General features: G+C 39.5%; 2 protein-coding genes across 4 annotated transcripts in view; both read left to right on the top strand.

Annotated features, from left to right (window-relative positions):
• Positions 1 to 10782, top strand: part of ARID4B (AT-rich interaction domain 4B) — an 85202-nt gene extending 74420 nt beyond the window's left edge. For all 3 annotated transcript variants that reach the window (XM_068154695.1, XM_068154685.1, XM_068154676.1), the window contains 5 exons: positions 212 to 1423; positions 3234 to 3344; positions 5161 to 5376; positions 7508 to 7654; positions 8967 to 10782. In XM_068154695.1, coding sequence (XP_068010796.1) covers positions 212 to 1423; positions 3234 to 3344; positions 5161 to 5376; positions 7508 to 7654; positions 8967 to 9097 — 1817 coding nt within the window. In that variant the 3' untranslated portion in view covers positions 9098 to 10782. The remainder of the gene's footprint in view (positions 1 to 211; positions 1424 to 3233; positions 3345 to 5160; positions 5377 to 7507; positions 7655 to 8966) is intronic.
• Positions 10783 to 13196: 2414 nt separating this feature from the next.
• RBM34 (RNA binding motif protein 34) lies at positions 13197 to 21016 on the top strand. The gene is made up of 10 exons (XM_068154666.1): positions 13197 to 13474; positions 13910 to 14049; positions 15108 to 15327; positions 15905 to 15964; positions 16980 to 17023; positions 17464 to 17547; positions 17753 to 17816; positions 17912 to 17954; positions 19059 to 19177; positions 19741 to 21016. The coding sequence occupies exons 1-10, from the start codon at positions 13214 to 13216 to the stop codon at positions 20974 to 20976; spliced, it is 2271 nt and encodes a 756-aa protein (XP_068010767.1). The 5' UTR covers positions 13197 to 13213; the 3' UTR covers positions 20977 to 21016.
• The last annotated feature ends 107 nt before the right edge of the window (positions 21017 to 21123 follow it).

Here is a 21123-nt window from a genome sequence, read left to right as displayed (position 1 = left end):
AAATACATGTTTAAAGTCTTCAGGAGGTACCATTTAAAATCTGTGTGTGTTCATATCTTTTCTTTAGTTGTTTTGTTGTGGTTTTTTTGGTTTGTTTGGTTTTGGTTTTTTTAAGAATTCTTTGTAAACAGAATCAAGACAAACCTTTCTTATTTTGCTTTGGTGTTTGGTTTTTTTAAATTTATTATTTTACTTATTTATTTTTAATTAGCTTCTGAAAGTTCTGATGATAGTGAGCAGGAAGATGACCAAAGTGCCCTGAACGTACATGCTGATGGCAAAGAAGAATCTCAACATGAACCTGTAAGCCAGGATAAAAATGAGCTCTGTCTAAAAGAACAACAGAGTAATTCAACCCTTCCAGAAGAAACTAAACCTCTGACAGATGTAGGAGTCCACAAGTCTGGATCCAAGTCTCCTGAAAGATTGAGAAAAGAGTTGGAAGAGTTATCTGAAGATACTGATTCCGATGGAGAAGACGAAGCCACAAAGAAAAGAAAGGATGTAAAAAAGGAGGTAGTGGATAAAACAGCAAAACCACAGGTAAAGCGTGGTAAGCGAAGATACTGTGTTGCAGAGGACTCTTTAAAGACTGTGTCACCTAACAGAAAGGATGAGAAGTCCAAAAACAAAGACTCCCTTAGTTTAGGAAACAGCAGTAACAGTTCATCAGATGAAGATGAGGAAGAAAAATCTAAACTGAAAATCACTTCAACTAAAAAGTATAATGGACTGGAGGAGAAGAGAAAGTCTTTACGGACAAGCGCTTTCTACTCAGGGTTTTCTGAAGTGGGAGAGAAAAGAATAAAGCTTCTAAATAACTCTGATGAAAGACTTCAGAACACCAGAATGAAGGATCGAAAAGATGTCTGGTCAAGTATTCAGGGACAATGGCCGAAGAAAACGCTGAAGGAGCTGTTTTCGGACTCTGACACTGAAGCTGCTGCCTCCCCTCCACATGCTGCTCCTGAGGATGCTGCAGCAGAGGAGCATCTTCAGCCTCTTGCAGAAGATGACATTTCCTTGCCTGGGTCTGAACTTGAAAAATCTTTGCCAGCTAGTGTGGACATTAAACCTGTTGAGGAGAAGCCGACTGAAGCAGGTGAAAAGAAAGTTGAATTTCCAAGCAGTGGCAGTAATTCAGTGCTAAATACTCCTCCTACAACTCCTGAATCACCTTCATCTGTGACTGTAACGGAGTCCAGTAGACATCAGTCCAGTGTCACTGTCTCTGAGACCCTGCCACCAAATCAAGAAGAGATACGAAGCATTAAAAGTGAAACTGATAGCACAATAGAGGTGGACAGTGTTGCAGGGGAGCTGCAAGACCTCCAATCTGAGGGAAATATTTCTCCAACAGGTTTTGATGCCAGCATCAGCTCCAGTAGTAGTAATCAACCAGAGCCAGAGCATACTGAAAAAGGTAAAGGACAGGGTAAAAGCTGTCTTCAATTTAACCAGCTGTCATTTTAGCATTGCTAATGTATTTGCATTCTGTTAGGGTTACACTGCTGGAAGGTTAGTTGTTGGAGGAGGCAGTAGCCTGCTGTCTACTTCAAATGTGTGGAAATGACATAAACATCTAGCAATGAAAATATAATCTGCCAGATAGTTTCTTGGCCTTTCATTAGGAATTGTGGTGGTTTCAATGAGTAAGAGTGAACTGGAATACATGGTTTAAGAAATCTTGATTGTAGCAAGATGGATACATTTTGAATACCTTGCTTACAAGTAGAAGATACTGTTTCTTACCCAAAATTTTGATTCTCTGTAAGCTCTTTTTTTTTGAAGGTAGAAAGCACCAATTATTGCATACACAGACAACCATTTGACACTTGTATCTTATGAAGGTGGTGCTTTAAAGAAAATAAGTCCAGCTGACAACAAACATTGACCTCATCAGCTGTGTTTTGCTTTCAGGTGTGATTTTGCAGATTGAAGTTCCTGTCCTGAGATCACTAGGAAATAGGGGATAATAAACAATGCCAGCACTTGAGCAAGTGATGTCTGTGTAGTGCTGCCTGCTTTTTAACTGTTTGCAAGGCTGCATCTAAAAGTTTTTCTGTGAAAGTCACTAGCTCTTTCACAGGTCTATCAAAAATACAGCTACTTCCACTTTTCAAGTGTCTTTAAAATTATTAATATAAAGGAAAACCATACATGTCTGAATATAATCTGAGATGACAGAGGTAGTTTCTTATCTCAACAGATTTCAGTTAATAATTAACTGTATTTTTCTCAAAATGCCCTTAAGGTGTGTCAACTTCACCCCATTCAAATTGGTCTTTTGAAAGAATGCAACAAAATGTGTTTCCTTAAACAAAGGAGGGAGTTTGACAAAGGTGAATGTGTTGCCCTTGATAAATATGCCTGTGTTGCTTTTTTAGTTATAGATGTATAGGTTTAAAACTTAATTTGATTTTGGTTTTAATTTAAAAGAAATCATTGCCATGTGAAAAAAGTAACATACTATTGCACAATATTTCTTTTACATGCATTAGACTTTAACTTTTCCAATTTTAGAAAATTTGGTTTCTCAATTTCAGTGGTTTAGTTACAGGAGTCAATTTTAATCTGTAAGCCAGGTGGCTGTCGAACATTTGAACCACTCTTAAATCTGCTCTCTTAACAGGTGTTCTTTTATCTTCTTACTCTGCTTTTCCCCTTTGTAGTCTCAAATACCAGTAGACTTTCGGGTTTTTTGTTTGCCCTCATTTTTTGTTGCCTTGTTTTTTAGCATTATATACATAATAAAAAAATCTTAGATACTTGCATTAGTAGAATTGCTTATTGCAAGTGTTAGTTTCAGGTTTTTTCCTCAGAGCTTCCAAGTATGACAGGCTGCTTTGAATATTTTTCACTTCTAGTAGTTTTTGCTAAGTTTTCCAAATAAATGTATTTAACTCATAGTGTTAAAAAAATAAAAATCCATGCGGTTCAAGAGAGATTCTTATGATGCATACAGGACAGGCACTTGCAATACCCTTACATGTGTGCTGTAATAAACTTTGTCTGCCTTCCATCTTCCTTCACCTTCTCTTGTCAATATAAGTAAAAAGCTGAGCTGTAGTAACAATAAACAGAAACAGCTGCATCGTGGTCTACAAACTTAATTTTGAGAATTATTTTTTTTAACTTTGAGAAAAATCTAAGTATTCATTTATTTTTCTTTCTTCATGTTTCTTTTATTTTTATTTTCTTCTTTTTGTTCCCTCCCCCCCCTCCAATTATAGTCTGTACAGGCCAAAAAAGACTTAAAGATGCTCAGGGAGGAGGCAGCTCCTCAAAAAAGCAGAAGAGAAGCCACAAGACATCTGTGAACAACAAAAAGAAGAGTAAAACTGGTATGTACAGAAGTTCAGTGTGAAATGAAATGTGCGAATGCTATGAGATGAGTATGGAAATAAAAATTAGTTAGGACAGTGTTTTCCTCAGGAATTCTTAATACTGTTTAAATGAAGAAACTACTCTTGCTGCATGGTGAAATGTTTTTAAATGTCATATGTTATTTCTAGGCCTATTTCTAAGTTCCTTAATATCGTGTAATTTAGGAAGAATAAAAAGACAGAAGAATTGGTAGAATTTGGACAGGAACCTCTGTGGCATGATAACTGCATGTTTTAGAGGGGAACTGGATGGAATTGTATTTTTGCAAGAGAAGATTTTAGGGGTTACTGTGCCTTCCAGTACAAAATACAAAAGTAATTCCAGAAGAACATTGGTGCGCTTTTCTTCCTGTATCATCTGGTACATGTCCAGTAAATAATGCAGCTTTTTATTGTAGTTTTAAAAGTTAATTGGAATAGAAACCATGGTACTGGGGAAGAGAAGCTTAATAAAAGCAGAAGGGGGGTGTGTGTGTGTTAGAGAGACATATGCACGTGTTCAGGAGACCGCAAGATCAATTACTGCCTTATCTCACTCTCAAAAAATACCAGGGAGCAGTAAGCTTGAGAGTGAAGCGAGAAGGATAGCTGCAAAAAAACACAGTTAAAGCAAGTTAAATGCTTTGCCTTTTCTTCTCTCTCTTTCTATTCCCTCCATCTGCCTTTCATTTTCTTTTAACAGCTTTTACAAAAAATCTGTACTTTGTGGTCTGAACAGGTGGTTGCTCTCAACCCACCTGCCCTTCATGTTCATTGATCTCCTTTTCACATTCTCTCATCCTTTTTCTTTTCATTTCACTAATTTCCTCCCTCTGTAATCCTTGCTCCTTTCCTCACCCCAGGAACAAATGTAACAAAACAAACTGAATTTGCAGAACTAATTATAAACCATTTTTAGCTTTGCTCTTGCTCCTTTTGAGTTGGTGAATTTATCCCTTTTTCTTAATCCATTTCTTCATCAGGTTGCAAGCATTTCAAAGTTAGAATTGTTTCTTGTGCCAAGTACAGTCTTTGGTGTTTATGTAATCTGTTAGATTTCCGACACTGCTGTATGTAATGAGGGCAATAAATAGGTAAAATGTGGAGTCAGTTGTGAGCAAAAAATGCTTTTTTTCAGAATTCAGATACACCAGTTAAAGTTGCTTTAGTAGCAGCTGCTGTTCTTGCAGACATCAGCAGTGCTACAGCATGCTGACTTCTTTTGTACCATGTGTTTGGCTTCTTCAGTGTAGGTCACCAAATGATAAAAAACAGAATGAAAAGACTTTCAGGGTTCATTTTACCAAGACTTAGACCAGGTGCAATTGAGCCATAAATTTCTCTTGTTTAATATTAATTGAATATATTTTCAAATATTCTAGTGATGGAGATTCTGCAGCTTCTCTAAGGGTTTTATCCCAGTGCTTCACTAGACTTCTGTTGAATTATTCCGTGGATTTTGATTCCTGTAGGCCCACGTAATGGCTATGAATCTACCTGCAAAGCAACAAACTGGATGATGTTTCTAGTGCAAGCTTTCACTTTCACAGCCTGATAGAATTGGGGGGGGGAAATTACATACTGGTTTTGTGGTCCATTCTTTAGGCACTAGTGATGTAAACAGCCGTGTGTCAAGCTTCTATACCAGGATGGATGATACCGTTTTAGAGCAAAAGGATTTTGGTCAAATAAACTCCTGTTAAATGAAAATTGGCGCAGGGGTAGCTTCTGCTATGTTTGGCTTGGGCAGGAAGGTTGCTTTGTTTTGAAAACATGTATCTTCTTGTTTCTTCAGCAAACAGCAGTGACAGTGAAGAACTATCTGCTGGTGAAAGTGTGTCCAAGTCTCAGTCAACAAAATCTGTTTCTACTAGCATGAAATCTCACCAAACCAAATCACTTACAAGAACACAGTCCCCAGGAAAATGTGGGAAAAATGGAGAGAAGGAGTCTGATCTCAAAGAACCGAATAATCGTTTGCCCAAAGTTTACAAATGGAGTTTTCAAATGTGTAAGTATGTACTTCAGAACAAACCCACTATGGTCGTGTGGCAGAGTGTAAGAAGGCTTTTTGAATATTGTGTATTTTGGGTTTCCCCCCTACAATTATTCCATCCTCAGTTTGCTTTGTTTTGTGATAAATCCTGATTAATTAAAAAAACAAACTAAAACAACACCACCTCAGCAAATGAACAGCTACAAACACACACAGCATGCTAATCAGAAAACTACTGCTGCAAAAGAATTTGGTTTCACAGTTGCAGTGCAGGAAGCTGCTTATATCACATTCTTCCAATACTGTTGTTTAGATATGGCTCCTCAACTGACCTGCTGTTCTTGCCATTCTGTGTCGACTTTTTTCCTCCCATTTTCTTGTAGTGAGCCAGGACAGGTTTTCTATTTCTAATAATAATAACCTCCAGTATGTTTGAAAGGATTATGCATTTGTCTACCTGTAAAACAGTTACCTCAACTTTAATGCAACTTCTTAATTGCCTCTCCTGTATTGCAGCATTGTTTGCATTGGGAAGAAATAAGAGAAAGTATTAGCTGGTTCCTCAATATAATAAACAAATTATTGAAATAATTATTTAAAACAAAAAATGTGCTGGTTTTAGCCCTCTCTCTTGCAGCATCTGTATATTTGTCTGATCAGCAATAAATTGTTAGTACCAACCATGGATGCATAGCATTGCATGAGTTGCTTTCCTTTGCTTTTAAAGGTCAGATTGAAACTGAAACTGTGTGCAGTGACTGATTTAAATTACTTCTTAAAGTAATCCATAGTATCTCACCCAGTATTCACAGATGACCTTAGTGTATGCCAAGTTTCTCAAGCTCTCAGAACATCATGCTTTGCGTTTTTCTGTGTTCTGTCCCAGGCTGCTGTTGCTCACCTGAAGTGAGACCAGGAAATAGCTGGCACAGCACACTGTGCAGACACATCTGCTGAATTTTCACCCCCTTGTTTTTATTTCTGCCAGCAGCATGCTCAGGGAATTCTCCACTTAGCCAGCTGTTTCTGCAGTCAGGGAATCTGACTCTGCCTCCAGTCCTGAATCCCAAGTGTAACTCTGATTTAAAAGAGTTTTTCTCCTACTACTTCTGCACAGTCAAGTTACTTTCTGCTGCTTTTCAGGACTGTGTAATACAATAGATATTTGTTCTCACTTACTGGTCTGCTGAGATTCATTGGGCAGATTTCCTCTGCAATGCATTTAAAGAGCTTTTGCCCCTTCCTTTCTTTCTACCTTGGCAACATTGCACGTGCTAAATTTACTTGGCAGAATTTGGATTTTTGAGTGCTGTTTAACACATTTCCTGCTGTTTCAAGCACCTAAGACACTTGTAGTGTCTTTGAGTTTTCCTCATTTTCCCACAGCCTAATGTAGTTCTGGCTTTTGTCCCATTGGTGCTGGCTTCCTTATAGGTGGTTGTGGATGTTCTATACCCCACAGCAGCTTAAATGATTCTTAAATGTCTTCAAATAGTGTGTTTCCAGGGTGGCTTACCTGTGACTGAAGGGGAATGAATGGAAATTGTTCCTCCTGCTTGTGCCCCTCACAGCCATGGTGTGGAGAGCTCCCAGCTAGATACAGCTAGAGGAGCAGCTCCTGTCCATCAGAATGCCAGAGAGGAGGTCCTCTTTAGTTATATGTTATGGCCTGTATGCTATGGACTCCATTAGAACCACCACACAGCTATTCAAATTCCTATTACCTGCTGCTTTTGTAACAACCAATACAAGTCAGACAGGACTGACCTTCTTGCTGAGCTCTAATAAGTACTCAAAACAGCAGGCTTAAAGCTACTTTTAGCCCCTGTGTTCACCATTTGTCTTTTTTGTTTGGTTGGGGACTGTATGTGTTTTCTTCCTCCCACTTCCTGAACAAACTGTGGTGGTAGCTTTTAAAAATAAACAAAGAAAAACCAAAAAACAACCAAACAAAAAACCCCAAAATAAACCCATAAAACCCAACAAATGAGCAAACCTTCTGATAGTAAACAGCAGCTGCTCTTACTGTGTTTCTTGGCTTTCCTGTCTGCTATCTCAAAGCACATCACTAAGATCTGAGTACTTCCCACTTCACATTTGGGAAATGTTACAATGCAATCATTAACAGGGATTGTTTAATTTGCAGCCGACTTGGAAAATCTGACAAGCGCTGAGCGCATAACAGTCCTCCAAGAAAAACTGCAGGAAATCAGGAAACATTACCTGTCCTTGAAATCTGAGGTGGCTTCCATTGACCGAAGAAGAAAGCGCTTAAAGAAGAAAGAGCGGGAAAGTAAGTGCTGGGAACTAAATCCTGCTCCTAGAGGGATAGATTTGCATGCATGTTATTAAGATGCTAACCAAGGCGTGGATAATCTGGGAGGAAGTATGTGCCATTAGGAGCATGAGTTTGTTTGTTAAAGACAACAGCTTTATTGTAAACTTTAGAAGGTACAGTTCAGATATTGGGAGAGAAACATTAAAAAGGCACACAGTTTGTTTAATGCTGTCTAGGCAGAACTACTTTGTACAGAAAAATTAAGCAGTGAAAATAGTGTCTAAGGTTATTAGTCCTTTATAGCTTTTCTTTGATACACAATAATTTACTATAGTATTGATTCTGTATCTAATTAGTGCATTCCCCTTAGAATGAAGTGATTTATTTTGAGTTTAAATGAGACCATACATTTAATCTCTCATGCTTCTGGTTAGACTGTGTAGTACCTGAAGGGGGCCTACAGGAAAGCTGGAGACAGATTTTACAAGGGCATGTAAGAACAGGACAAGGTATAGGGGTAATGGTTTTAAACTAGAGCAGGGTAGATTTAGATTGGACATTAGGAACAAGACCTTTACTATAAGGGTGACAGAATGCTGGCAGGGAGGTGGTAGAGGCTCCACCCCTGGAAGCATGTAAGGTCAGGCTTGATGGGGCTCTGAGCAATCTGAACAAGTTGGGGCTATCTCTGCTTACTGCAGTGGAGTTGGACAAGGAGACCTCTAGAGGTGCCTTCCAACCCAGTTCATTCTGTGGTTCCATGATTCCCCTGAAGCTGCTTCAGCTGTTGCTGTAGGGAATGTTCTAGTATGCTGCCTCTTAGGAGCATTAAAAGGATTATTTTTTTCCTTGTCTTCTTCATGTGCACATGTAAGAGTTCACTGGTTGTAAGAAGAAAGACTGAAATGCCACCTGTAGTAAGATTTTTGTGGCTGCAACCATCACACAATAACTGCAGTTGCTTCATGGTTGCCAGAACAGGGTGTACAGGAAGATTTAGTGCTGGAATAAGGTTCTACCCTTGTGGATTGCCACAGGAAAGAAATGGAACAGGTGACTCTGCTGGTGGGTCAGGAAGGAAGTCTGGTGTCTGCCTTGGATAGTGAACCAAAGCTGGAAGGGGCAATGCTGTGCTGTCTTGCACATAGCCAAAGCCCTGTCTCAGAGTATTTCCCACAAAAAGTAGGGAATAGAGGTTATTGTTTTTTCTTTTTAGTTACTATGTTTTAGTTGCTGGATTCAGTATATACCAAAATTTGTTGTTGAATAGGAAAACATTTTTATTGCTTAATTTGTAAATCTTTATGACCTGTGTTTTCCTGTGCAGGTGCTGCTACTACATCATCTTCCTCCTCATCACCTTCTTCTAGTTCCATTACAGCTGCAGTTATGTTAACTTTAGCAGAACCATCTATGTCAAGTTCATCACAGAATGGAATGTCAGTTGAGTGCAGGTGACAGCAGGACTTGCCAAAGCACTTTGCACTTAATGGCTGCTGAGGGCCACTCTTTTTTCTTTTTTTTTTTTCTCTTTTTTTTTTCTTTTTTTTTTTATACTGCACAGTGGCACAAAATTCAGACAAGCACTATTTTGTATTTAAAGTTGTTTCTTGACAAGCTAACTTTGCACTTAAGTGCACTTTTATGAAGAAAAAGTACAACAAACTGCTTTTCCTCAAGCAATAATTGTTTCCAACTTGTCTGGGAATTGTAAGTCTAGTGACTCGAAGGCCTTCCACTGTGGCTGGCAAATGGAGGCTGTTCACTGCCTGTAGAGACAGGATAATAAGCATATAGTTGTTGAGTTGATCTAAAGAAATGTGATCAGGCTTACTCTATTCCCTCATATTTTGTTAAAGCTGGAACATTTGATATTTTTCCATTTATTTATGACAAATATTGAACCTATTTTCATTTGTACAAGCTAATTGTTTTTTAACTGCTAAGTCACCTTACAGTGGCTTTAACTGTATATGTCAAGCACATGTGTTCAATTAGAAACCTGAAATTAGTAGGATGTTTGACATCAGTCCTCATAACCAAATATGAAGATTCCTTTAAAACAAACAAACAAAAACACAATAATAAAAAAGACTGACTAATGTTTACAGGTTTGAATTAGGCTTAAATAGGTTACTCTGGGTTTTAAGAACCCATTAATTGGAATGAAACTACTGTACTTTGCCATTTTTCTATAAAACAGTATTTTTTTTTTAATTTTGATAAAAATACATTATGAAAAAGAAAGAAAATGGCTAACTGTATTAAATCTTAATGTATAAAGATTGTATTTAGCCAGTTTAAAGTGTATATTTATTCATAATGGATTATAACAGTTATATTTTTGTGTTCTCTTGTAAATGTTTCTTTTCCCTTAAAGCAACAAATATTTCATTTGTAATGCTTATTTTATTACGAGCTTCAAAGACAGGACTTCAAGACAGAGTAAGGTGTGAAGTTATAATTTGTGGTTGCTGATATGAACACTGCCACAAAAGGGTAGTTGTTTTTAAAATGAATAGCTAGCTGAATGGTAGACATTTAATTTTTTAAATGCCTTGTACAAATTCCAAAACCAACTTCAAACTGTTTTCACTTGTACTGATTTTATGTTGTATGGATCCCAAGCTCTCTCCTGTTAATTATATACCTTTGTAAGACATTTGTATATTGCGGAAGTGTTCATTCAAGCTATTTAATACCTGGCACTGTTAATACACAGTACTTTATTGTACAGATTGTTTTACTGTTTTAATTGTAGTTCTGTGTACTTCTTTTGCCTGGGGAAATAGGGGCTGGCATGTTTTTCTTTGTTTTCTGGCAATACAACATGTAAGAATTCAGAGCATTTTGTTTGTAGATGCTAGTGTCAGAATCCTTTACATTTGACTTTTCTAAGAAAAGCATTTTCAGTCTTCATAGTGTGTGCTTACGGTTAACTGATTTTATTGAAAATGGTTTCAAAGTATTCAGAATTGTACAGGACTGTAAAAAATTTGTTGACAAACATTGAAGGAAAAGCTTATAGAAAAAAGCTATAAAATATATATTAGGTTCTGCAGAAAATGGAGAATTATGTAATATATTGTACAAATGTAAGCAAAGGCCTCTGAAATAAAATGCCATAGTTTGTGAATCCCTGATTTTGTTTCTAACATTTTAATTAAGCAACCATAGTGTGCATTAAAATGACATCAAGTTACAGAATCAGTTTAGCCAATAAAGATAACCTAGAGCAGGTACATTGGCCCTACTTTTCCTCTTAGCAATTAATTAAAATTCATGCTCTTTTTCAGTGGAATCGGAAAACTTGGCCCAGTGTAATCATTAAGACAGGACCAGTTGAAAAAAGATGACTTTTGATTCACATTAATTCATGTAGTTTGAAAACGTAAGACCAAGCTCCTGAAGATTCTTGCTGACTTCTAATATCAACTGCATCAAGTTCACATTCAACAGAAGTGAAACTGGAATAAAACTTCGAGTGTTCTGTGCTTAAATCATGTCTGGCTGTAGTTCAGTTGACCGAAATACTATTACACCTGCAAAATTATAGATTACTGAGGAGACTGATAAATGACAAGTGATTATAAGCTTTATAAACATTGCTAGTACATTAGTAACTACTAATGACTTGAGACTGCAGAGCAATTTCAATCATGCTATTCAGAGAATATTCACTTACGTTTTAAGTTTAGCAGAAATTGTTCACATAATTGTTCACTTCTACTTTGCAGTCTCAGTAGGGTAACTGGTATTGATTTAACTGGAAACTGCATCTGAGCAAGCAAGAGCAAATTCAGTTCTCCCCTCAGTACTAGTTCTTGGTCAGCTCTGTTTTAGTGCCAGCATTTTTGCTTGGATGTGTCAATTGCTGACTGCTGTTACATCTGAGGTTTTGCTTGTTTAGTTGTTTAAAATGGGGATCATTAGTCACCTCCCTGTTCTTTAATACAGAAATTATTTATTTCATGCTGTACTTCTCATACAGTTTAATGGCCAGTCAAAAATCTGTTTGGGATGTTTTATATTGCACCTGTTCTGTGATGCAGTTCTCCAAATGGTACTTACAGATTCATGTTTCTTGGGTCCCCACAGTTACAAAAGAAGGTGCCTTTGGCAAACTGTTAGTCCTGCAATTTCATCTCATGTTCCAGTGAGTCAAACATGAGCCATCTTTTCAGTTTATATATTGCAATGCAGCTTTAAACATGGATGTGCTCCCTGCTTGGCATGCATGCTGCTTAAAGCTGAGGAAGCTTCACAACAGCAGTGATTGCTGGGCTGCGTCCATACTTTCATAGCTGGACTACTTGTTTTGCCTTCAGTTTTGACCACTGGTGCTGACAAAACTGCTGACACTGGCTGTGCAAAAAGTGCATAAAATAGCACAACAGAAGCAGCATTTGTATTTGCTTCAGCCTTTAAGTGCTTGCTAACTTTCTATGCCTTTCCAATTTTTATCACAGCATCTAACACTTAAAATTATGTTCTGAACAGGCAGGTCTAAAAGGAGATCCCAACCAAATGCCTATTCATAGAGTTAGTTACAGATCAAACTGCCTTATGCACCACCTGCACTTTGGCCTGGGTTGCAAAATGCACTGCTTGAGAATGAGCCTAGCAAAAAAAGTGTGTTTTCCAGTTGGATCAGTTGTCCAGTCCTATCCCCATAGCTGCAGCAGCAAGATCAAGTGCCTGCCTCTGCTGGCTACAGAGTGAAGCTGAGGGTAGGAGGTCTGACGGGTACCTTGTTTTCCTGTCCCCCCAGGCCCCCCGTTCTCAAATCTCCCTAGAAGCAGAAGTACAAGACGGTTGGAGGAAGCCCTCTTCCACAGCCATTAGTGCAGGTTTGCAGCAGAAGCGCAGCTGGAGCACGAGGCAGCCTGACTCTGAGCAAACTTGGTGGCTTCCATTTAGTCTACATTCTGGGACAATGAGAACATCTTGCACAGGCTTTAAGTGGGAGTTTAGGGGGCTGTGCGACGGGGGGGGGGTTGTTTGTGGATTTTATAATGTCATCCTGGACAGGGCCTAGGTAGCAATGATGAAATGACAGAAAGCGATGCTTCCGCGGCAACACAGGGCAAAGAAATGTGTTCTTTCTCCAGACAACAGCAACGTTCGTTTTTAACCACTTCTCGCACTCTCAACCATTTTAAGTGATTTTAAGTAGAAAGCGCGTAGGAAGACATAAGTAATCACAGAGTAATTTCCATTTCCTTCTCGGATGGGGGTGAGCACGGCAGGTTTTGAGCTGAGGGTCTTGGAAAGTAAATGAAACAACCTACCAGACGCTTCTCCTTGCCCAAGCCGCGTGCAACAGCTACCGCCGGTATTCTGCGTGTTGAGGGGCAGGTTTCCGGCGAGCGGCGGGAGATGGAGCGGACATGGTGCTTTGCCGGGCGCCTCCGCCGTGTCTAGCCCCTCGAGGGCGACGTCCCCGTCCCTCTATCACCGTCCCGTCCCTCCTTCCATCACCATCCCCTCGCTCCACCCTCCCTCAGCCTGCGCTGGTCCCGCGCGCCGGAAGTGATGCGGACCGCGTGTGCTCCCATCAAGCCCCGAGGAGCCATGGGTGCCAAGCAGCGCGGCTTGGAAACGCGGGGGGCACAGGGCCCACCGCCACCGGGGAAGAGGGCACGTGGTGAAGCACCGCCACTCTCTCCCCGCGCGCGGGGAAGAGGCGGCGGGGGCGCGGGCGGCGCAGAGGAGTACGTGGTGGGGCAGGTGGCGGGCAGCCTGTGGCCCGACGCGGCCCCTGACGCGCCGCTCGCGCGCCTCTTCAGCTGCTCCGCTGCCGGCGCCCCGCCGGCGCTGGTGCCCGTGACGGGGGTGAGTGCCGCACGTGCTCCTCGGCCTGCCGCCGAGACGGACTGTGTGGGCTCTGCGGGGCCGGGTGCCCTCCTGCCTTGCGTCTTTGTGTCCGCGGAACGCTAAATAAGGGTCGTGGGCGATGGGTGGAAGGACAGGAGGTTTCGCGAGGGCACGGTTAGGCCAGGGTAATTCTTCCCGGGAGCTGAGGGGGAAATGGGTGGCGTGCAAGGCCGCCCGTTGCGCTTCGCGGCGCGTTGTGTCCCCGGTGATCCTCTCCCCTCGGCGCTGGAAATGCCGTAAGGACGCGAGACCGGGTGGGCGGGCGGGCAGGCAGATCCGGGCTCGGGAGACGCCACTGCTTGGGGCTGTTGGCTTCGGTTAGTGACTCTCCAGATAAATGTCAATATATACAGTAACCGTAAGGCATTTCTAGCAGTTTTGGTTTGTTTTTAGGAAAACAAGAAAAGAAAGCGGGCAGACGTGGAGAAAGTGGCAGAAGACCAGAGCTCATCTGTCATACAGGAACCTCCTATAAAACCAAAGAAAGTCAGAAAGAATGAACTTTCAAAAACAGAGAAAGAATTGTCAAACAGGTGAGTGGAAGATACTATTTCATAGTATTGTTTAAACAACATTTAGCTTAATCCTGAAATCACGAGTTCAGTGAAGCAGTAGTTTCATTCCACCGTTCATCTTGAACTTCATGCTTAAGAAGATTATTTTTAAGGATACTGTACAACATTTCTGTCGTTTGCTACAGGTAGTAAATAATTCTAGCTTCATGAAAGTCTAGGTCCATGGAGTGCAATTCCCTGATAGGGAGCTATCAGGTCATTGCAGGGGGTGATGCTTTCTAACGCTAGATGACTTTATCCATCAGACCTGCAGCCCAAGGGGCAGAGGTGGTTGCATCAGCAGCAAGGTACCAGGTAGCGTTAGCTCTCCTTGCCAACACTTGCCCTCTGCCATGACACACAAAACTTTGTTACACTGTTATCATAAATACTCTAGATTAAACCAAGATGCTGTCAGTGCAGTCAGGAAGCACTAGTTTCTGTATAATGATGTTTGGATAGTGAACTCTAGCTGACGGTAGCACAAGGCTAACACATTGGTCTCTCTGGCACTGTATCTTGTTGCCTCTTCTGCACCCATGAAAATTGTTTGTTGTTTTGGTATTGGTAGCTTTATGGAAGCATCTTCAGGTCTTATTTTTCATGCTGCTATGGCAAGTTTGGATAAATAGAGATTTATTACTACACAGTCAGACTAAAAACTCCTTTGGGATCTGTCTTGGATACTGGGAAGAATTAAATTTCTCCTTAGTTTCAGTGTGCAAAGATGTGTTTATTTTTTTCTCCCCTTCAATTGTAGAGGATATCAAATTATTTAATTGTGAATTTGTCTTTTAGAACTTCTACTAAATAGCAAAGGGAACATCTCAGAGACAGAAAATAGCTTTCCATTTATGGAATGGTCAGATATATTTGTTTAATGTGTAACAAGCAAAAGAATATTACATTCAGTGTTGAATGTAATAATTTGAAGTGTAAGTTAAAATAGTTGTCTTGGCAGCTTTGATTTTTTTTTTTTTTTACCTAAACTCTGTTTTTCTCCCATCAATTGTAATTTTTTTTTTTTTTCTGATAAGAGAGAGCACTTTGGTGCAAGCAGATGAAAAGGAGAAAGAAAAACTGTTTCAAAACAAAGCAAAGCCAAAAAAAAGTGCTTCTCATGCCATCACCAGAAATGTTGTTAATTCAGATAAAGGCACTACTGCGAAACAAAAAAAGGGGGAAAAGGTGATCGACGAAATGGTAGGCAGAAGAACAGTGTTTGTTGGAAACCTGCCTGTCAGCTGTACTCGTCAGGTATGTGAGAGGATTCTGTCAGCTAAAGGACTGAAAATTGACACAACAGTTCTTAGTTTGAGAGAATATTTTCATCTGAGGAATGGCACATACTGTGACTAAAATTGCTTTTTGGGAAAGTAAGAAATAATGCTTGTTACCAAAAGGCAGTCCTTTTTGTTTTAGTGGAGCTAGGCTTTCTACAACAGTGGATGCAGTTGGTCTGTATTTAGTAGAATTGATTAGTTTCTGTTTTAATGGGGGAAAAAAAAAACCACCGAGAAATGAGAACTACAGTGACAAAATTAATCTGCTTCTAATTTTGAATGCAAATTAGATTCTTGCATAAAATATATTGTTTATATTTCCTTCCGTGGTGAGGGGTACAAATTTAGTTTTGGTAATCTGTAAGATTAAGAATCTGCCACAAGAAACACAGAAAGTTACAAACTACTTGCTTATTTTTAGTTGCCCTTTAATAGAAATAGAAGCAACATGCAAATAGTGTAAAAATAGTCTTAAGTAATAAATGTTCAACAATAATTTTTATTACCAGGATGCAAATACGTATTCAATATTTGTACTGTTTTCTGTTTAGGCACTGAAATCTCTTTTTAAGGAGTATGGACGAATAAAATCTGTTCGGTTCCGGTCTTTGGTATGTTGTTTTTTTCAATGTTATATAATAATATTTTTGGATCTTAAAGGGTAGTATTCATAAGGCTTGCTGGAGCGTGTCCAGAGAAGGGCAACGAAGTTGGTGAGGGGTTCGGAACACAAGACCTATGAGGAGAGGCTGAGGGAGCTGGGGTTGCTTAGTCTGGAGGAGACTCAGGGGTGACCTTATTGCTCTCTACAACTACCTGAAGGGAGGTTGTAGACAGGTGGATGTTGGTCTCTTCTCCCAGGCAACCAGCACCAGAACAAGAGGACACAGTCTCAAGCTGCACGAGGGGAGTTTTAGGCTGGATGTTAGGAAGAAGTTCTACACAGTGAGAGTGATTGCCCATTGGAACGGGCTGCCTGGTGAGGTGGTGGAGTCACCATCACTGGAGGTGTTCAGGAGACTTGATGGGGTGCTTGGTGCCATGGTTTAGTTGATTAGGTGGGTTGGATTAGTTGATAGGTTGGACATGATGATCTTGAAGGTCTCTTCCAACCTGGTTTATTCTATTCTATTCTATTCTAATTCAGAAGCACCCTTGAGTGTATATTTTTTGCCATTAGAGAAAGCCTTGGAGATTTTACCATAGAGGCACCACTAGGGTGGTATCTCTCCTTGCATTAGGTGTAGCAGCAGCTAATAGTATAAGAGCTGTATTTTATATGCAAGAAGAATGCTGTTAATATTGCACATTAGCTAAGGCATTGCTATCCTATTTTAAAATCAGTAAAGATGCTTTGATTATAAGTTGGCATGCTCTGTAAAATACTTGAAGTTAATAGTCTTGGAACTCAGGTAACTTAACTGATGAAGTCAAAGCAATCTATCCAATTCTGAGGTCTTTCTATCAGCTGTAGGAATAACCACTTCCATCACTTACTTACTGTACTGGCAACATTGCTTTGGGTGGCAATGGTACCTGTTTGAATTGTTCTTTGTCTTCAGGAAAAAAATATCTGAGATAAATTGATACTAGGCCTACATAACTAAAGCTCTTTTTATCTTAAAGGTTCCAGCAGAAGCTACTTTATCCAAAAAGTTGGCAGCAATAAAGTAGGTTCCTTGTGAATTTCTTGCTTTGTTTCTCAGAAGAATATTTAAGTGCTGGAATTTGCCTGTTTGGTTATATAATTCTTATTTAGTTGTGTGTTTCTTTTGTAATTACCTTTGTGTATGTAAGTTTTTTCCAACACGTGAAAAGTAATTATCTGACTGGTATACCAGTAATTTATTACCTTTGATTGTGTTTCTTTATATTTTAGGAAGGAAGAAGATGCTAATAGCATAATTTCTTTGCATACATTTGTGAGCTGAGGAAGTTTGATCAGGGTGCACATACAGGCTTTACAAGATGTAGGCTAGCTTGACCTTTAAGAAAAATTAAGTTGTTACTGTGGATAAAACAAGAGGCATAAATGTGTTTAACAAGAAGTGCTTGTGCATTGCACACCATGAGAATTGTTAAAACAGTATGTGTCTTTTTCATGTTCCAGGAATAAATTGCACCCTAATGTGAAGTTCATTAATGCTTATGTTGTATTTGAGGACGAATGTGATGCTGTTGAGGCTCTTAAGGAGTAAGTCTCAGTTTTTTTTCCCTATTCCCTATTGAAGAGGTAGATTTACAGATAAATTTAAACTACCTCCTCCCTTTTGCTTGAATCAATAAAATGATTTTTCAGATTTTAAAAGTAAGTAGCTTTTTGAGTAATGCTATGCAGTGTCATTGCAAATTAAGTAACCTGTTTAATTTGAAACCCTTTTTGCCTTTGGTTACAAAAGAAATGGACGAGAAATTGCTAGTGGATTTCACATCAGAGTTGACATCGCATCAAAAAGCAGTTTGGTAGGTAAGATGTGTGACTAGAAAAGCCCTTTTATGTTTGCTGCTTTTTTTTTTTCCCTGTAATAAAGAACTGTCTTCTTTCTTGTTTTCTTTAGCATGACAATAAAAGGTCAGTATTCTTGGGAAATCTCTCATATGGTAAGTCTGAAATGGATTGTTATACATTGTTACTTAACATTTATGTAATCTATTGATATTGAGGGTGGTATTCATTGATATTTAGGGTAGCATGTTTAGGTAGCTAAATGTCTTTTGCTGGAATTAATGTTTTTAATAGTAGTTTTATTATTTTAGCTGCAACACCTAAAGGCATTGTAAATTTTGGGCAGGTTCTGCAGATTAATTTTCTTTATTGTAGCTGGTTGTTGCTTGGTATTTTTAAAATAAATATGACTGGACTGCATAGGCCATAGCTTTCAAAACTATGTTAAATGCATACTGATACCTATTTATGAACTAATTCCAAGTAATAAACATCCTGCACAAAAAGCAGTTTGGATGTTAGCAGTACTCGGTAAAAGGCTCAAGCTGCTGAGGTCTTTTCTCAGCATATTTGGGTCCCATTGCTGTAGCTAACCCAATATTAGTAAATTCAGTGCTTCCTCTTAGCAGAGATATGGTTATATCTGTGTAAGGAGGTTTACCATAGTATGAAGTAAACCTGTAGAGAAAAGAGCATAAACCTGTATTTTTGTGTTGCTGCATCGCACTTGTCTGTTTGCATGGGCATGAGACTGAGAAAGCCTTACACATCTGGTTGCTATCAGAACAATGGTATAGCAACTGTGATTGGAAACTAAGTCCCTTCATGATTCTGCTAAAATTCATGGCTCAGGTAATGAGTATTAGACTTCAAGAAATGCCAGCTCAAGTTCACTGTCATCAACATTAATTCTTAGAGATTCTAGCAGAAGAAAAAGATACAAAAATGTAGCACAAATCTTCATTTCCACTGCATTCAAATAATAAATATAATTGTTTGAAAAGTTTATTTTAGACTTTGTCTTTGTTCTTTTTTGTCATTTAAGTTGTACTCTTTAGAGAATCATTAACTGTCAAAGCAAACAGCCCTTTATAAAGTCTGCATTGTTAACTTGCTGGCATTTTTCTAAACCACTGCTATTTGTGTAAATATAAAAATAGTACACCCAAATCCGTAAACAGAAAATCTTTGGATTTGTGCCAGGCTTCCAAAGCTCTGAGTCTGAGTGAAGAAGCATGTGTTATTGTGTTTGCCTGCAGACATCAGTGATGATGCTGTGCGAGAACACTTTTCTGTCTGTGGAGGTGTAGTAGGCGTGCGAATTGTGAGAGACAGAAAGACTGGCTTGGGTAAAGGCTTTGGCTACGTTCTCTTTGAGGTACGTGTGAAAGGTGTGCTTCAGGATACTGGGAATCCTTCAAAATCTAAATTGGGATTTAAAATTTCTAAAATAATTTAAATTTCTAAAAAATTTTAAATGTGTGGGTTCGTTTATTATTCTTTGTTAGTATTACTGCTGTTATTGTTGTCATTATTAATAGTACTAGTTTACAACATTAAAGGGTGGCATTGGCAGGGGAAGAGGGTGCATGTGTTAAAAGCTGTTTGGAAGACCAGGTCTCTGGAAGCAGAGAGAGAGCAAACTATTTTAGGTTGTGTACAAAGAAAAGCTGTAAAACATTTTGGTGGAAGAAATGAGCTTTAAGGGAAAGAGGGACAGCAGAATTCCTCGGTGCAATTACAATGGTCTCCCATTTCTTACATGTCAAATTACAAGTGGAATTCTTTCCTGCAGATAGTTTGGTTACTGACTGCACTGTGGATTCAGTATAACTTGCTTTCTTATGGCAGTCCCTCAGCTTCATCTTCCTTGTTTCCTGCAGCCTAAAATTATTGTTCCCCAGTTTCCTCATGCTGTTTTTAAACTGTCTGTTGCTATAGAATACAGATGCTGTACATCTCGCTCTGAAACTCAACGAGTCTAATCTTATGGGAAGAAAGATACGAGTGAAGCGCTGTGGAAAGAAGTGGAAAGCACCACGGAAAAGTGCAGATGAGAATACAGATGTTGTACATCAGCCTCTGATACAAAATGAGTCTGATCTTATGGGAAGAAAGACACGAGTGAAACGCTGCGCAGAGAAGCGGAAAGCACCACAGAAAAGTGCAGATGAGAATACAGATGCTGTACATGAGCCTCTGATACAAAACGAGTCTGATCTTATGGGAAGAAAGACGCAAGTGAAGCGCTGCGCAGAGAAGCGGAAAGCACCACAGAAAAGTGCAGATGAGAATACAGATGCTGTACATCAGCCTCTGAAGCAAAATGAGTCTGATCTTATGGGAAGAAAGATGCAAGTGAAGCACTGCGGAGAGAAGCAGAAAGCGCCACAGAAAAGTGCAGATGAGAATACAGATGCTGTACATCAGCCTCTGAAGCAAAACGAGTCTGATCTTATGGGAAGAAAGATGCAAGTGAAGCGCTGCGGAGAGAAGCGGAAAGTGCCACAGAAAAGTGCAGATGAGAATACAGATGCTGTACATCAGCCTCTGAAACAAAACGAGTCTGATCTTACGGGAAGAAAAACACAAGCGAAGCGCTGCAGAGAGAAGCAGAAAGCACCACAGAAAAGTGCAGACGATAATACATATGCTGTACATGAGCCTCTGATACAAAGCGAATCTGATCTTATGGGAAGAAAGCCACAAGCAAAGCGCTGCGGAGAGAAGCGGAAAGCACCACAGAAATGTGCAGATGAGAATACAGATGCTGTACCTGAGCCTCTGATACAAAATGGATCTGATACGGGAAGAAAGACAAAAGCGAAGCACTGCGGAGAGAAGCGGAAAGCACCAAAGAAAAGTGTGCATGAGAATACAGATGCTGTACATCAGCCTCTGATACAAAATGGATCTGATATGGGAAGAAAGACAAAAGCGAAGCACTGCGGAGAGAAGCGGAAAGCACCACAGAAAATTGCAGATCAGTCTCATCCTCGGAATAGAGCTAATAACACGTTAAAAAACAGGAGCTGCTCTGATGAAGAAGCAATCCCATTAAAGAAGAGCAGAAAACAAAAAGTACTGAAAACTATTCCTAGAAATAGAGCAGTGAAGAAAACAGGACAGTCTTTTGATAAAAAGAGCTATAACCGTGTTTATTATTATAAAGAGTGATGTATACAAAATGTTCTGCCATAAATTTTGTTTGCTAATACAGCTGTAGTTGTTTGTATTCACTCTGGGGCTTTTGTCTTTTTCTGGAACGTGGATATAGGAGGTATGTGTCTGTACCTCAGTCAGTGCAGACACTGCATGGTCTTA

Source organism: Melanerpes formicivorus, unplaced genomic scaffold (genome assembly GCF_026170545.1).
Source record: "Melanerpes formicivorus ecotype bairdi unplaced genomic scaffold, bMelFor1.0.p_v2 SCAF_2, whole genome shotgun sequence".
Taxonomy (NCBI): Eukaryota; Metazoa; Chordata; class Aves; order Piciformes; family Picidae; genus Melanerpes; species Melanerpes formicivorus.
Note: the sequence above shows the minus strand (reverse complement) of the source record. Positions and strands in the feature narration are given on the sequence as shown.